At 32.0% G+C, this 17,319-nt stretch overlaps 2 protein-coding genes and 1 pseudogene across 2 annotated transcripts; 1 reads left to right on the top strand and 2 right to left on the bottom strand.

Moving 5' to 3' along the window:
- Positions 1–4,326: 4,326 nt before the first annotated feature.
- On the top strand, positions 4,327–5,130 carry LOC133296641 (uncharacterized). Its single transcript, XM_061495667.1, has 3 exons — positions 4,327–4,375; positions 4,462–4,555; positions 5,040–5,130. Exons 1-3 carry the CDS (start codon positions 4,327–4,329, stop codon positions 5,128–5,130), a joined length of 234 nt encoding a protein of 77 aa, XP_061351651.1.
- A 6,102-nt stretch (positions 5,131–11,232) lies between these two features.
- LOC133296730 (probable mannitol dehydrogenase) lies at positions 11,233–13,307 on the bottom strand (annotated as a pseudogene).
- Positions 13,308–13,883: 576 nt separating this feature from the next.
- Positions 13,884–15,589, bottom strand: LOC133296736 (transcription factor SCREAM2-like). Its single transcript, XM_061495788.1, has 4 exons — positions 15,512–15,589; positions 14,864–14,992; positions 14,567–14,737; positions 13,884–13,979 (listed from the first exon to the last, which is right to left on the bottom strand). The coding sequence occupies exons 1-4, from the start codon at positions 15,587–15,589 to the stop codon at positions 13,884–13,886; spliced, it is 474 nt and encodes a 157-aa protein (XP_061351772.1).
- Positions 15,590–17,319: the final 1,730 nt, after the last annotated feature.

Genomic DNA, 17,319 nt, shown 5'->3' with positions numbered 1-17,319 from the left:
ACTTATGGACATCGAAAAATCACCATTAAATCCAAAATACAAATTTGAATAGGACTACAGAAACAATTTTAACAAAAAAATTGTTAAATCTCACTGGATATAAGTGGCGGAACGAGGGGAGTAGATTTTCTCATGTGCTAATTAACGGCAATCATACATGGGTGAGTTAATGGTGATAAAAGAGGAGAGAGAAAAAAATATAAAGATAGAAAGTTACACAATCATCACCGTTGATTTAATTATTAATGGTTAAGATCTTCTTCCACATGACGTGATCATGTTAAATTACACATGAGAGGATCTATTTCCCGGGACGAGGGGATGAAAATAAAAATATCATATCATAAATAAAAATACTTAAAATACAATATGGACCTATCATTCAAAAAATTAAAAGAAATCTATAACAGACCTAAGCATCAATTAAGCACTCTTTCCGATAATAATCATCTAAAATCATGAATTATTTTATGACCAGTAAAATGCCCAAGCACCTACTGTATTTCTTTGTTGACATGGATGTTGTCACAGCAATGAAACATTCAAGCTGATAATAGACATTATAAATAAGAGGGGGGATATTTTGACTACCAAAAGTGTCCACTACCACCTTACTACCTATTAAATCACCATTGGATCAAAGAGAGAGAATATTAATCCAATGGTGATTAAATAGGTAGTAAAATGGTAGTGAAAACTTTTGATAGTCAAAATATCTTCCCTGTACAAATAATAGTTATCATGCTTTAACAAACTGGTATTTTATAAGTATGAAGGTCAGGTCCATCAAGGCAACAATAGAAAAACATTTAACTATGCAATTCTAGCTATAAAGTTTCAATTAATCCAGCAGACATTTTTTTTATGAAATAAACAAACATTTAATCAGATCAAAATCCACACCCTTGCTCTTTCTTATCTCTAATACATCCGGATCATTCATAGGAATAGAACTGTGAAAATTCTTTGCTGATCCTTGTTTCAACTCATGAGTTAAATGCATTTCTCGCTTGTCCTCATAAAGCATCCAAAACGCACAATTATACAAGTCCAATGCCTTGGAAAGCTCAACAAGGGTAGGGTGGTATACAATATGGTGTGCTTGTCCAGATACTTCCTAATCTCGCGGGTAAGCATCCTAACAATAACATCCAATCATTCCGCAGAGGACTATGAAGGCAATAAACTGGAGGAAGACCAATTTGAATGGAACATTGAAGCAGCTAACGAAGTAAAGGAGTTCAATGGGTATGGGAAAATATGCAATGGCAATGAAAAAGTCGCTGACTTTTTGGCTATCGAGTAGGGGTGTTCATCAACCGATCCAAACCGATTCAAACCGCAATAACCGAACCGAAAAACCGATAACCGAATAAACCGAAAACCGAAAAAAAACCGCAAATTTTAATTGGATTGGATCGGTTTTTGGATGGCTTGATAAAAACCGATCCAATCCAAACCGATCCAATATATTAATTCCCTTCTACCTACTTGGGTTTTTTCTCAATCATAGCCCAAAAATTTCTAAACCTAAGACTCATTAACCCATCAACTAAACTCAAGAAAAAATCTAGTCACGTCTCATCAATTTTTTTTTTATCTTTGTAGAGCTTCATATCTCATTACCAAAAAAAATTATATTATAGTTTACTAATGCTTTTGTATTTCAAAAAAAAAAAAAAAATTACAAAGCCAATATATACAAAAGATTCTATTTGCAAAATAATCATGAAATAAATTTAAGATTTTCAAAAAACCGAAAACCGATCCGATCCAAACCGAAAAAAATTGGATTGGATCGGATCGGATTTGAAAAAAAATCCAAACCGAATGGATGATGATATGATCAAACCGAAGGGATTGGATCGGATGATTTTTGCTTCCAAAACCGATCCAATTCAGACCGCGAACATCCCTACTATCGAGGATGCTCTGTGATTGAAAGGTTTTGCTTTCACATAAAAGGTTTTCCATAAGAAATTGGGCAAAGTGAAAGATAAGATATCATCCCAGGAAATACGCAAAGCAACACAAAATAAAAAATCATTTTTCTATTACATAACTATTACTATTAGGAAAGATTCTGTATAGAAGGTCAAGGATCAAATACCAAAGGGAGGCCAGACAAACAAACCATACAAGCATTTCGCCCTCTACCATAAAAGAAAACCATAAAATGAAAAAGAGTGAGGATTAGAGTGGTACCTGATGATGGAGATGGAGTGCGAGCAGAGTTAGATGATGGAGAAATGAAGAGTGAGGATTTTACGATGAACCATTGCTTCCTTCTCATCAGTAAACTTTAAAATAAATTTACCCACTCAGTTTGTATTTTTTTTTACCAAAATGTCATTTTATATATTGGAAAAGAGTGTGTATTATTAGATAAAGGAAGATAGAGTGAAAAAAAAAAGTGTAAATTTCACCTCTTTGTGAGAGTGAAATGACACAAGTTATATCATTTTAAAGTAAAAACATTTTCCCCTTTATATATATAACAAAATTCCTTCAAATTTTTTGGGATGGCCGCCACCCCAGCCCCTAATTCTGCATGCAAGATGTGATTTATAAAGGTGCGACATGCTTGAAATGAAAATTTATTTAATGCACCAATAATAAAAGTAATACAAATATCATTAAAACGACATTAATTTTAGATTATCTTTCAAAGAATAAAATATGTACCATAAATAATATTAAAATTATCGCACTTCAGTTAAAATAGGCGCATTTGGATAATAAATGAAATTAGAGCAACATTCTTTCCCACTGATGTATGGGCACGTTTTTGCATAAAAAAATGTATATGTTCCGAGGTGCAATCAATATTTTGAGACACATTAACTATCTTGATAAGCTGTCGTGCTCAGGCTCCAATTCAATAGCTCAACCTTAAAATCCGTCAGACTAACCTATTAATTTTTTTTTATTTTATATTTTTTATACTAACCAATTTTCACTCTTATCATTGCGCCTAGCCCACTCAAGCCATCAAGCAATTGTGCTCTGCCATTCTCTTCGTCGAAGCCATCTCTAAGCATTTCACCTTTCTCTCTTGTTGAAGGTCTCTCCTCATTGGATCCTTTAAGAATGTTGTCGCTCAAAACTGCGACATCTCCGCCAATCAACAACGTCTAATTTACTCAAGGATGATCAAACCCTCCAAAGCTACGATATAAACACTATTATTGATATGTTTTTGCATAATATTAACTCTGATTTGTTTGTAAAGGCGATTTAGCATTTTTCGATTCATTTTTTGCTGGCGCTGTTCTTTGTGGAATTATTAGTGTTGTTGATTGTATATTTTGTTCGAATAAATTTTTGTTGTCTTATTTTTGTTAACAGGCTAAGTTAGGCTTTTATTTTTTTATAAATAAGTCAGATCGCATGCTGATAATTATATTCATAACAAGTTACAAGTTAGACCAGTCTGACATATTTAAACATAGACTTAGCCTTTCAACATCAAAGTCTAACACGGCTCGGCCCGTTAAGACCTCTAGTGCCAAGGTATCTTTGGCAATTCCGCAATTGGGTTGCATTGTTAGACCTCTAGAGATGATTATATATATATATATATATATATATATATATATATATATATATATATATATATATATGTGGAGCATGTTATATTTATAAACTTTTTTGTTTACAAACTACATTAAGTAGGACCGGTCCTACATTAATCGCACAATGTACGACCGGTCTACTTAGTGTAATTGCAAAAAAAAATTGTAAACGGATCCTGTCCCTATATGTATAGTGTATTGTTGAAGGTAATGAGTTTGAGAGAGAAAGATTTAAAGGTGCTTCAAGTATTACACCAAGAGACATTAAGTTTGGAATGTTTAACTTACTATTGGATTATATTATTAATATATCCAACATGTATCACATTTAAGAATGAGAAATAAATTTATTATTTTCAAGAACTACTAATTACACTTAAATTTAATGATTTAGAAAAACTAATCTAGTTATTGTATAAAAACTTTTGACCAGAGTGTCGTAAATTTTAAAATAACTAATATTTTAAGCTAAACGTCAGTAAGGAAAACAGTTGGCTCCTTTGGTTAACAAAATTAAGCACACATTTCTCCGCAGCAAAACAAAGGGAAGCCTCCTGTTTAACACTTCCAGTGTTCCAACAAAACAGAGACAAAACCAATTGGCCCTGTAAGCAAATCCATGGGCAGATCATAGATGCACAAATTTCAACCTCAACCTCACCCATTCAGCTATAAATAAATATCCACCCTTTTCCCTCCCTTAATACTTCATTTCATTTAGTAATTTGTAAAACACAAGAGATCAACAAACATGGAAGCAATTCAGTCGTGGGTTTCAAAGCATAAGCTCGCCACAGTTGGTACGTGTTTTATATACCCAACAAACAACCTTCCCTCTGATGTAACAAATTTTAATGAAATTATTTGGTGTTGAATTTGATTAAAGGGGGACTGTGGGCCTTTGGAATTGGAGAATCACTTGTGGCTTATTCACGCACAAGGTATCCAATGAAGCCAAGTCTTAGGCTTATCCATGCTAGGTACCTATTCTGCAAATGTTTAACTACATATTCTTCCTTCTTTTTTTAATTTAGTTTTCCTATTCCTGTATGAAGTGTTGTAATCATGGTACTTAAAAACTCGTTTTAAAACTACACGCTTACATTTTTATAATTTTTTTGTTTCGCTTTAATGTTTCTACAAATTTTTACATTCACTCTCAAAACTACGCCGTTTTGAGTTGAAAGATTAAAAAATTGTAATGAAAAAGACTATTATAATTCTAAAAAGACATTGATATTCGTTTCAAAATGACTTCGTTTTGAATTCATTGTAGATAACTTATCTATATTGACTGCAGAAAAAATAAACCCATTTTTTACACCAAAACATTTTTATCAATATTTCAAGCATTTTTACTTATTTACGATTTTATATTTTATAATTTTTTATCCCTTTCCATTTTTAGGCAAAAATTCAATTTTAATTATCTTCGTTGTAATGAATTTGTGTGTTGGTTTTCAGAATACAGGCCCAGACGTTAACACTGGCAGTGCTGTCGGGTGCTGCAGCTTATCACTACTATAAGAATCGTGCTGTTCAGCCGAAACCATAGGCCCAGAGTGTGGCCCAGCTCGTAGAATGGGAGCTCCTTAGTCCTTTCTGAAATTAAAAATAAAATAAAATACTGTATAAAAAAAAAAATTGCTGTTAATAGTCATTAAGTTCACTGAGACGAGCAGAAAATGCTCTCTCATCAAGCTATTGTAATTTTGTAATTAATTTAATATTATCACTGAGAAGACATCGAAAGTTAGTGTTATTTCTTTTCTTTTTCTTTTTCTTTTTGGTACATAGTGTTATTTCTTTTTTGTTTTTGGTCAACAAGACCTTGGTATTATTTCTTGAATGTTAAGTGGAATCAGTTGGACCTCTAAAAACTTTTTTCGGGCCTAGGCCCAACACAAGACAAGACAAGTCTTGTACTAACGAGTAATTCGTGGTTTAATGGATGGAAATCAAAGAGTGAAAGACAAAACTTGGTCGTGTTTGTATTTAGGAAAGCAATTAGACTTTCAATCAACTACTACCTCGTTTCCGTGTTATAAATATGAGACTGATTATAGCGGACCAACAAATTGGAACTGGCCCAACGGACACAGAAAAGTGGGAAGGGTCCAGTGGTAAAAGAAGAGTGATGAGGCCTACCCGATCCAAGGGTTATGTGATACGGTGAGTCACACCTTATGGAAGCCCAACTTAATTACCAACTGATTGAATTCAAATCGCTGGGTAATCATAAAATATTACACTGTTGTATCGATCATTTTAATTTTTTGGGTTAGTTGTGCCATAACTATATGAATAATGCTTAATGTACATCATCATTAAATACATTATCTCACATGTGTGAATGTGCAGAGAATGACGTGAAATGATTTATACATAAATATGTTGAAAATCGACAATCACACAAAATTGACAAAACATAAAAGAGAAAAAGAGAAGAGAGATTGATTCACCTAATATAGGCTACGTCCAGCTTGTCTGTACTATATTCACCTCACCGCCACTTATACAAATCACTCGATTTATAAGAAAAATATAAATAAGATTAGAAAATTCTAACAGTAGCTATTCATGGGCCCAAACTACTAAGAGAATTACAATAAATAGAGGCCCATAACAGTATCTAGCCTCTACTAGGGGTGTGCAAAAAAACTGGTTCAATTGTCGTGCCTTTTATCTGACCTTGACCTGACCCATAAATATCTACTTTTTTGAACTAGTTTTAAATACTGATTCACTTTTATTTGGGTCAGTTTTAGACCTTCCTTATTTTAATAATTGACATATTGACGCAAAACTTGACCCATACCCATTATGTGAAAAAAAAGAAAAACACAATTGCAGTTTTCGTTTTTAGGGTTCTCACTTCTCTCTTCTCTATGTGGACATTCTTGCACTCCACCGAAGAAGATCAGCCACCGCAATCACAATTGCAGTTTAAGGTATGCTTCTCGACTTTTCTTGTGCTCAATACCGAGATGATTGATTGATTTAAACTCATATGGTATGATATGCCTAAATACCTTATTGCTGTCATGTTTTGCTATAGTGGTCTTTGTTATTGGCTTTGGATATAACTCTCTGATTCTTCTGACATCGCCTCTTTCATTTTCATAACAAGCATTAGATTTTCGTTCTCTCTATTCCTTCGTTTTTTATTTTATTTTATTGGTTTTTACATCGTAGCTTTTTTTTTCCTCTTGAATTTTGTTGTTCATCTTCTCTCTAATGTAACTCGTAGTATTTGGATTTTAAAATTAAATAACCTTTTTTTGTTAAAAAATTTACATTCCTTTATTTATTCAATAAATATCAAATTTATTATATAATTTATATATTTTAAACAAATAAATAATTAAATTACATGAATTTAAAAATTAAATCAATAACTATACAAAAAAATCAAATTAAAAACATGTGTTGAAATCAAGTCAAAAATGAGTCAGGTCACTTCAGAAACCAAGTCAGGTCAGATCAGACCCAATTCTGAACTAGTTCAAAAAAATTCAAACTAGGTCAGACCTTACTTGGATCAAATTAAACTCAAAATACCTGACCTATAAAAATCAAGTTGGATCGGGTCGGCACAAAAAAATGACCCGATCTGACTCATGCACACCCCTAGCCTCTACGAGCCTGGGGGCGCTGCCCCCCCGGACCCTAGGTGAGCAGAATCTCAGTTGCTTTTCTGCTGACCCCGACAACAAGAGCCCTCATCACCATGCGAAGTATGAGCTATATCCAATAAAATATATGTAGGAAACATTATTTTAACCATATTTTAGCTAGTACTCATCATAAAAAATTTGATGCACGAAAACTTAGTCATGGGCATTTGTCTTGGGTTCATTATCGATGCCATTCTGAATAATCCGTCATTAAGGTAAGAGCCCAACATTTTATACCCGCACACAATGCTGCTAGTAAAACTTAGGGCATGTTTGGTGCATAGTATAAGATAAGGTCTGATGTATAAGACTTGATAGTATAAGGTCTGATTGTATAAGACCTGATTGAATTTTAATACTATCCAGCGTTTGGCACGATATTGTATAAAATAATATATTGTATAAGATAATATCATCTAGTATTTGGTAATGTACTGTATAATACTATATATGATAAAAATAAATATTTTTAATAAAAATATCCTTTAATAAAAAATTTATATAATTCTTCAAAAAATGTCATATTATATTAATTTTTATAAAAATTTATTGATCAGTGTGTCCAAAATATAAATTAATTTTTATAAAAATAAAAATATTCAATATTTTAAAAATTAATATATTGAAAATAAATTTTTATTTTAATAGATTAATATTAAAATAATATATTAATTTTTGAGAATTACATTGGTCAATGATGTTAATACATCAATCTCTTATCATGCCTTATCCCTCACCCTTAAGCCGGATTAAGTTATACATCGTTTTGATGTATTAAGGGATTATGCTGTATAAGCTTATACTATACGATGGTCATACCAAATAACTGAAAATGTCATAACGTATAATATAAGCTTATACTATCATGATACGTCACACCAAACATGCCCTCTTTCAGCGATGATAAAAGATAGTGATTTTTTTTAAAAAGCTAATTCCAAAAGTATATCATCAAGTCATCAACCTTTCCATATAAGTGGTCCATAACACTATTCTCATATAATCTATTGGACGAATTAATTATAGTGTACATGTGGCAATTTAAATACACTTTTCTACTTTTGTAATTACGAATGTACCATATCAAGATCTTAGTTCGTTTACTCATTAACTAGTGTTTCTAATTGATAGATATCTGAGTTTTAAATAAGCGTGTATTGTTTTCAAATAATTTTTTTTAACAAAAAAATGAAGAGTTTTAATTTGACTTACAAAAATTTATTCGTAAAAATTAAATTAATCAAAACAAGCAATAAAAAGTTATTACTATAACAAATGTATAGTTTTGTATTTTTTTTTTTCAGGATATATTATTCTGCTTATCTTTTTTTCTTATATATCTTACTTATTTATCTTTAATATCATTGGATTAGAATATCAACAAAGGAGAGAAAGAATGAAATTCTGATCCAATAATATTAAAAATGAGTAGATAAGATATGAGATCTTTTTATGTTCACCTGATATACCAACATCCCTCCCAAAAACGGATAAAAAGTGAGGACTCAAATGAGAATAGGAAAAAACATTTGGATTCAAATGGAATTTTATTTCCCTTATCTAGGAAAAAGGAGCACTGACTTGTATATTCTCATAGCACCCAAATCTTTTTCGCAAAGTAAATAAGCTAATTTAAAGAAAAAAGGTAGGTAAAATATGTTATCTCTTTTTTTACATCAAATATCTTTTATTTAAAACTCACTCTAGAACATTTAATTCTAATCTTTTTAAGTACAAAATAAGCTAATTTAAATTCGACGCTCTTTCTTAAATATCATTTATCTGGTAAAAATTTTAAATATCAATTTTACGTCATGTATGTATTTTATACACCAAATACATAAGGATTCCATGGAATTGGAATGGTAGCTTTGTTTGGTAGATAAACTTAATTGGTAAAAAAATATTGTCGTTAAAAAAGACAATATATATATATATATATATATATATATATATATATATATATATATATATATATAGGGGCAGGATATTCTTACACCGGTGTAAGAGTTAGAAATCTTACACTCAATCTTGACCATGATCCACTTGTATCCAATGGCTCACATTACTAAAAAATTTGAGCCCTTAGATATATGTAGGATTAACGGACAAGATTAAGAGTGTAACTTACACTGGTGTAAAATGATCCTGACCCATATATATATATATCAGAAAAATATTTCTGCATTTACTCCCAAAATAACGTCGTTTTGGGATTGAAATATTAAAAATTATAATTATAAAGACTACAATAGTCCTGAATAAATTAAAATTACAAAAATATCATGATTTCCGTCCCAAAACGACGTCGTATTGGGCAAACTGCAGAAAAAGCGAACCCTATATATATATATATATATATATATATATATATATATATATATATATATATGGGGATGGTTATACTTACCACCAAGTAAGTTTACCACCCTTACAACCAATCTCCTGACCCTGACCGTTAGATTAGAATTGAATCTAACGGCCCATAATTATCCCTTATAATTCTAATTTTTTTTCTCTCATCCCTCCCTAGGTTTGGAAACTGCTCCTCTCCAAAATTCATCTCTTCATTGTTACAGTTTCTATCAAAATTCAAGGTTTGTCCCAGTTTGTTTCATGAATCCGTTTCTGATGATGGTGGGAGGATATTATGAAATCGCTTTTTTATTATTTGCCATCGATCATCTTCCCATGATTATGGTTGAATTGTTTATAATAAAAAAGTTGCGAATCAGATTTTTTAAGGAATTCACAACTTTTTATTAAGGAGCAATTCCCATCGCTTTTTAAGGAATCAGATTACAATGAATTCCCATCGCTTTTTATTAAAGAATGATTTTTTAATAACGAATAAATTGGTATAAAATAATGGAAGAATTCCCATTCAGCGTATACATAGCAATTCGTAGCATGCATCCATGGCTGTATACGGTGTTTCAAATTCAAAGAGAATAAACCACAAAGCATCATAAAGATTGTGACCGATTTAGTTTACAATCGAAATCAATCGGAGGAAAAACATGAAATGAAAAAATGAGGATGATAAAGAGAGGATGAGAGAGTTGATTCCCAAATCTAGAGTGAAAAGTGTGCAGATCTCAAACCTAGAGAGAGACAGAGAGAGAATGGAAGAAAAAAAAAATTAAGATTATAAGGGATAATTATGGACTGTTAGATTCAATTCTAATCTAACGGTCGGGAGATTGGTTGTGAGGGTGGTAAACTTACCTGGTGGTAAGTATAACCGTCCCCTATATATATATATATATATATATATATATATATATATAGAGGTGGGATCCTTTGACACCAGTGTCAAATTTAAAGTTTGACACCTCATCTGATAGCCATTAGATCAAAAAAATCAATGGTATCACATGCTTACAAATCAGAGTCGTAGATCTTTTTTGATCTAACGGCTATCAGATGAGGTGTCAAACTTTAAATTTGACACTGATGTCAAAGGATCCTACCTCATATATATATATATATATATATATATATATATATATATATATATATATATTCCCAATTATCTTGCCTGTTATCCATATATTCCATTGATATATGCTCATCCGATTTAAGTGGGTTAATTTGTTAACAGAAAAATGGGTTAAATTTAACAAGCCCAATACTTGTAATTTTTCAAATTGAAAACACTAATTATACGATGGGTTTTATAAGAGTTATGTTGTAGTTAAAATGATTGTGTAATGTTATAGAGATTCGTTTTACGTGGCGTAGTTTTTTTTTTTTTTTTGCTTTAAAAAGTGTGGGCCCCATAAAATGTTGTGTGTGTAGGAAATTTTTTTGTGTCATGTTAAATGATGAATGTAAACCCCTTCTATGATAATACTGCTTTTTTTTTTGGTATATCACCCCTAATTATCTCTTGAGGCAAGTCAGTCCCTAATATCTCCACAAGCTTTAACTCTTTAAGTCAACTATATGAATAATCTCAAGTTGGAGTTTACTCGTAGTTAAAGCTCATTGTCCCTAAGAATGTAAATGAATCAGGCTAAGCTAGATTTTAACATAAATAGACTAGGCCTATATAAAATATGTTAAGCCTGATTTGTCTTGTTACACCTAGAGGTGTAATTGTCTAGCTTATCAAGTCTACCAAGTCTTTTTTTTTTTAGTATTAAGTCTCTGTTTATTTTATTTCTTTTGTATGTTTAAGTTTGATGAAAAATTAAAATAATATAAATAGCTAAAGCCACACCATAACCTAAAATATTATCTTATTAAAAAATAACAAGATATTATCTTATTAAAAAAATAAAATATTATTTTATTAAAATTAATAAAAAAATTAGTAGAAAATACATGTCGTACCTGGAGGCTTAGATGTCATACCTTTTGAAATTGGCTTGTGACCTGATCTCTAAAGAGGCCTTGTAATGAGCTCAAATCTATACTATTTTTAAAACAAATCAAGTCAATTCAGATCAAAGACAAGTCGAGTTATAATCCCCCTAACAAGTCACTTGACCCATTTATAATACTAATTGTCTCTCCCTAAAGATATATGTAGTGGGAATCGAATCGAGATTATCTTCCAACCAACAATTATGTTGCCAAGTAAGTTATACCTATACTCTCAAGGTAGCATGAATTGGAGGCTTTTTGACATTTATAACCCTTTATTAATAATTAATTATCAAATTGACCTTCATTATAAACTATTTCAAAAATTTAACCCTTTCAAAAAATATAACACCAATCTGCCCCTGTTTGACCGTTGACCATCGAGTCTACCCGGGTACACTCCTCCCTACCCGGGTATATTTTGAAATTTTTTACCTACCCGGGTAAGGAGGGGTGTACCCGGGTATTGTTCTTGGCACCTAAGAAATTGCTTGAATTATTTACCCGGGTACGGAGGGGTGTACCCGGGTAAATCTCCCCGGGGCTGCATCTGATCTTGGTCACGGCTTATCAGAAACGAGTCAGCTCCCAGATGTTCTATTGCTTCCTCCTTTTTGTTGGGTGATGTACTGATTATTGTGACATTAGCCCCAAAAGCTTTGGCAAACTTAACAGCCATATGGCCAAGTCCACCGAGACCAACCACACCCACATGAAGACGAGTCCAAAATATCTAAGAGGGCTATACACTGAGATCCCAGCACAAAGGAGAGGAGAAGCAGCATCAAGAGGTAAGCCATCAGGAATGCGAACCACAAAGTGCTCGTCTGCAACCATAGAGTCAGAGAAGCCTCCATATGTGGTGGTACCATCAATATATTTGGCACCAAATGCGGCTGTATATTGTGGGCAGTAATTTTCAAGATTGTCAGAACAGTTTTGACATGATCTGCAGGAATCAACCAACCCTCCAACACCAACCTTGTCCCCAACTTTGAACTTTTCTAATTTGCTTCCCACCTTTGTCCCCAACTTTTCAAATTGCTTGAATGATTGTTCTTGGCACCTATGTTGTGGTCAGCGTGTAAATCAAATCAGCCCCAGTGAATTTACCCGGGTACACCCCTTTGTACCTGGGTAAATAATTCAAGCAATTTTTCAGGTGCCAAGAACAATACCCGAGTACACCCTTCCTTACCCGGGTAGGCAAAAAATTTCAAAATATACCCGGGTAGGGAGGGGTGTACCCGGGTAGACTTGGTGGTCAACGGTCAAACATGGACAGATTGGTGTTATGTTTTTTGAGGGGGTTAAATTTTTGAAATAGTTTATAATGAAGGTCAATTTGGTAATTAATTATTAATAAAAGGTTATAAGGATCAAAAAGCCTGAATTGGATGAACTAACAAAATACATCCTTTTTCTTCCTTTTTTATGAAGCAATTGCATCATCGTTTTTAGGTAGTATAAATAGAACCCATAGCATTGCATTGCATGGCATCGTTTTTTACGTCAAAGTCAGTACTTAAGGGCCTAGTTAATTTGTATCATTAGATTACATATGTCTATTGAAGGAAACAGAAGGTCCAATATACTACAAAGTTCCAAAGTTGACCTTAACACGTTCATTTGTTTACCATGCACGGACCCTTTTTTGCTGGAGCAAGGTACAGTACCTTAGCATCCCTGAGGTGATCACGCGCGTGGTTTCAAAATTTGTTATTTAAAGTTTCAAAAAAATAAAATTTGTTGTTTAATTATGCCTAAAATCCTGTTTGAATATATTATTTGTTCTATTCAAGGTAACAAGTGTCAACTTTGATCCAGTGCCTAACATGGAGAATGGAGTTATCTTAAAGTCATTTCATTATACTTTTGACCTTAATATTGTTTCGGAGGAAAGCATAGCAAGAATTTTCTCAATTTATTAGTGATTAATCATTGATTGCATTTCGAATTAACTAATTTAATTTGACCTTAAGATGCACGTTTATATGCGTGTGTGTGTATATATTAGATATGCTGGCTCCATTTATAAATTTGATCAACCATATCATCTACTCTTTTTCTTTCCCTTTAATTACCAATTTCATTAAAAATTGAAGAAGTAGATGATTTGACAGGTATTTTATACGAAGCTTGATTCCTTAATCAACAAATTGCCGGTTAACCAACATGAAAGAAAATGGGAAAAAAAAAAAAATGGAAGACTCAAGATACACATAAATATATATTTATAATCTGACATTTGATTTCTGATTTACTCTCGATCAGCACTTTCGCTCCAGTTCTTTATTGCTTGTCCCACTGCTTGTTTCACAACTTGTGCATCAATAGTCTCACCTTGTTCTTCATTCTACAAAATGCAAGAAAATATTCGTTATTGCGGAACCTCCGAACCTAGCTAGCTTCTGTAATATTAGACAATTAATGAAGACTATTCTGTGTATATTAGGGCTAATTAAGACCATTTAACGCTACAAATGCATGATCACCAATCCACAGCAACTCGGCCTCTTTTCTCACATCCCCCAATGAGGAAATTTTATAAAAGGACAACACGTGTGACATCTAAAAGTCTGGATAAAAAACTGAAAATGATAGAGATGAATTGAATGATACGCATATTGAACTAATTAATAAGGGGAAAAACAATTATCTTTTTAAAGGATAGAAGCTTGTATTTTTTTAGGTGATTTACATAGAGTCTGATTGGTAAGACTTTGTGTAAATTTGAAAAGTTATTTTTTTTTCTCTCCTCATTCGTATCAATGACATGTAAAGTGAAAAAAAAAACTTTTCAAATTTACGCAAAGTCTTACTAATCACACACTTTGTGTAAGTCACTAAAAAAACACAATTTGTATCCTTTTAAAGGACATCCACTGAACCCATTAATAAGCAATATTGGTAATAAATTTTTGTTTACTATATATATCTTACTTCTCCTCCAACTGCTTGAAATCGAAAATTGTCTGTACAAGAAACCCTAGCTTCCAGCACTATAAGTCCCATCTCTTCAAAGACCTCCAATATGGAAACAAGCAGACCTGGGCACCCTTTTGCTGAAAAAACATTTATAAGAAATCCCTTTTCTAGGGTTTCTACTGAAACCTGCACAAGTCCATCCAGAAAATGCAACTAGCTCCAATCAATTTTTATTTATTGACAAGGTCTTTGGAACTTTATCAACATATATATTGGAGTTGTAGAATATAGACGATGCTATTAAGAAAATACCATCGGCAAGGGATTGCGGTCGCTTGAAGTTTCAGGCGCAGAGGCTATTTCTTGATTCAGTCTTTCTACTTTTTGCTTTAGCTTTTCGATATACTTTGATGCATCGATTATGATCGAGCTTTTGTTTAGCTGTTATAAAAAATGCATAAAAGCACAAGAATGATTAGATAATTTATCGTCTCAAATGAGCTCGGTTGGTTAACAAGACAAATGATATTAAATTAAGGATATTTGTATATCATTATTTTCAATGTTAAACTTTTTATGATGATATAATTAATATTCATTATCATAAATCAACTTATTTATTTATGCTTTAGTTTTCTATCCACATATATGGGAATGGGAGCATAGAAGACAATCGAAGATGCAGAAAGAAAGAACATGTATTTGGTGAATAAGGAAGAAGGAACACAGAGCTGTGAAAAATAAAATAAAATAGCAGATAAGAACCATGATTACTTTAACAAAAATCGAATCAAATTCGGAGGAGAAATATATAGCAGAGGGAAGGATAACAATTAACACTGCCTAACTGAACATTCTATTAGGGAATATATATATATATATATAGGCTAATTTCCTTGAGAATATTCATAGAGAAATCCAATGAAAAGAGAGATATCAGAAAATAATGCAGGGAATTACAGCATGAGAGTTAGTAATAGAACGAAGAAGTTGCAGCTTCTCATGCAGTGCTGCTCTCTTTTGCTCTATAGAAACCATTTTGCGTTCTCTCTTTTTCTCTCTCCCCTTTTTTGATCGTTCTGGCTTTCTTTTTCTCTGATGGTTTTCTTTTGCTATCAATTTTGCAGATTTCTGTGGTCATTTAAAAGAAGGGATGAGCTCTCAAATCTATATGACCTCACGTGTTTTCTTCCCACATGACTGTCTTAGTTTCTTCATAAAGAAATACTATATAGATTTTGGTTGAACTTACAAAAGTACCCTTCTCAAATCAATTTCTGTCTCGATTATTGAATTAGGTCTCCTTCTCTTTTTGTAAAAAAATAAAATAAAATTAGAGTGAAAGAAGACTATTCCTATTGTAATGTGTTAAGGCAAAAATTATTAATTTTAATGAAGAATATATGTGCAATTACAAATTGTTTATCTGTAAAAGATTTTTAAATTCGAATCCAATATTTATGTAATAATTGAATTCCTAAATTTGTTTAATTTATAGGATTAAGGGTATATTTTCTAATTTACTTACATAGACATTGGTCACAATATAAGAGCCATTAGTTAATGAGTTTTTAAACTAGAGAAATTAATAGGTAGCCATGCAGAGGTTATATTGGGAAAAATGGAATGTAAGTTTTGAGTGGAAGGAAATGGGAGAAGAGGAATCATAAACTCGTGATAGATAAAATGGTCATGAAAAGAAGTGAAGGAGAAGCAACAAAAGGATGTTTAGTTGTGATTTTGGAATGCTTCCAAACACCCCTCACGGGGGCTTTAGGCTCTCCTCCACTCTTGATCCTTTCTTGCACCAGCAATCAAACTTTTGTCCTCTTTCTTCTTCTCTCTCCACACGTGCCATCATACCCTTCTCATCGTATCAGACACCCTACCTGTTTTTCATTTTTCTTTCATACTTGAAATGAAATTAAAATGTTACGATTGATTTAACTTTCTTTAATTTCGTGCATATGTTATGATTAACATGCTTGCTAGTTGTAGATACTATGCAGTTCCAAAAAAAAAGATTTGCGTGCTTTAGCTAGGAACCACATTAGTTTTCATAATTAATTATCTGTTATCTTGCTTCTAGAGATATATCGCAAGCTGTATATAATTTGATATGGATGTTCACATGATGATATCAATTCCTGTATATAAATTAATTTGTGATATTAAAAATCACTGATATACTGAAGCGACTGCATCCACGTTTTCCTGGTGGTTGTTGTTGTTATTAGCTTGTTCATTAAAGAAAACCCCAACAAATCATAATATATTATATTCTTGAATTATTTATTTCGCCCAAAAAGGCATCTGATCAATAGTTCTTTTGTTTTGTGATTTCTATTTTCAAAACAGTCAATAATTCATGGGCTGAAAAAATACGATAAAGATATAAAACATATTGTGTTTACTTATTTAACCAAGCAACTTAAATTGGCTAAATATATATGTGGAACAAGTTCCATGAAATTAAGGGAAATAAAGTTGACCCTTATTGAACCCAAGTCATGTGACTAAATGATTTAAGCAATTGAAAAATTTACAATATTAAGCGATTGAAAACACCAAATACTGAGATCAATTGATAATGAATGAATTTAACTTAACCAGTAAAATCTAATTCAAGTTCTTATAACTGTATTAAAAACTTGATAGAAAGTCTTACTGCCCTAATAATCGTGCCGGATTACTCAATGAACTGGTGAGAAATCTCAATATATATATATATATATATATATATGGGTTTTATAAGAGTTATGTTGTAG

Source organism: Gastrolobium bilobum, unplaced genomic scaffold (assembly GCF_033153095.1).
Source record: "Gastrolobium bilobum isolate Gb01-03AN ecotype WA unplaced genomic scaffold, APGP_CSIRO_Gbil_v1 utg6129, whole genome shotgun sequence".
Taxonomy (NCBI): domain Eukaryota; kingdom Viridiplantae; phylum Streptophyta; class Magnoliopsida; order Fabales; family Fabaceae; genus Gastrolobium; species Gastrolobium bilobum.
Note: the sequence above shows the minus strand (reverse complement) of the source record. Positions and strands in the feature narration are given on the sequence as shown.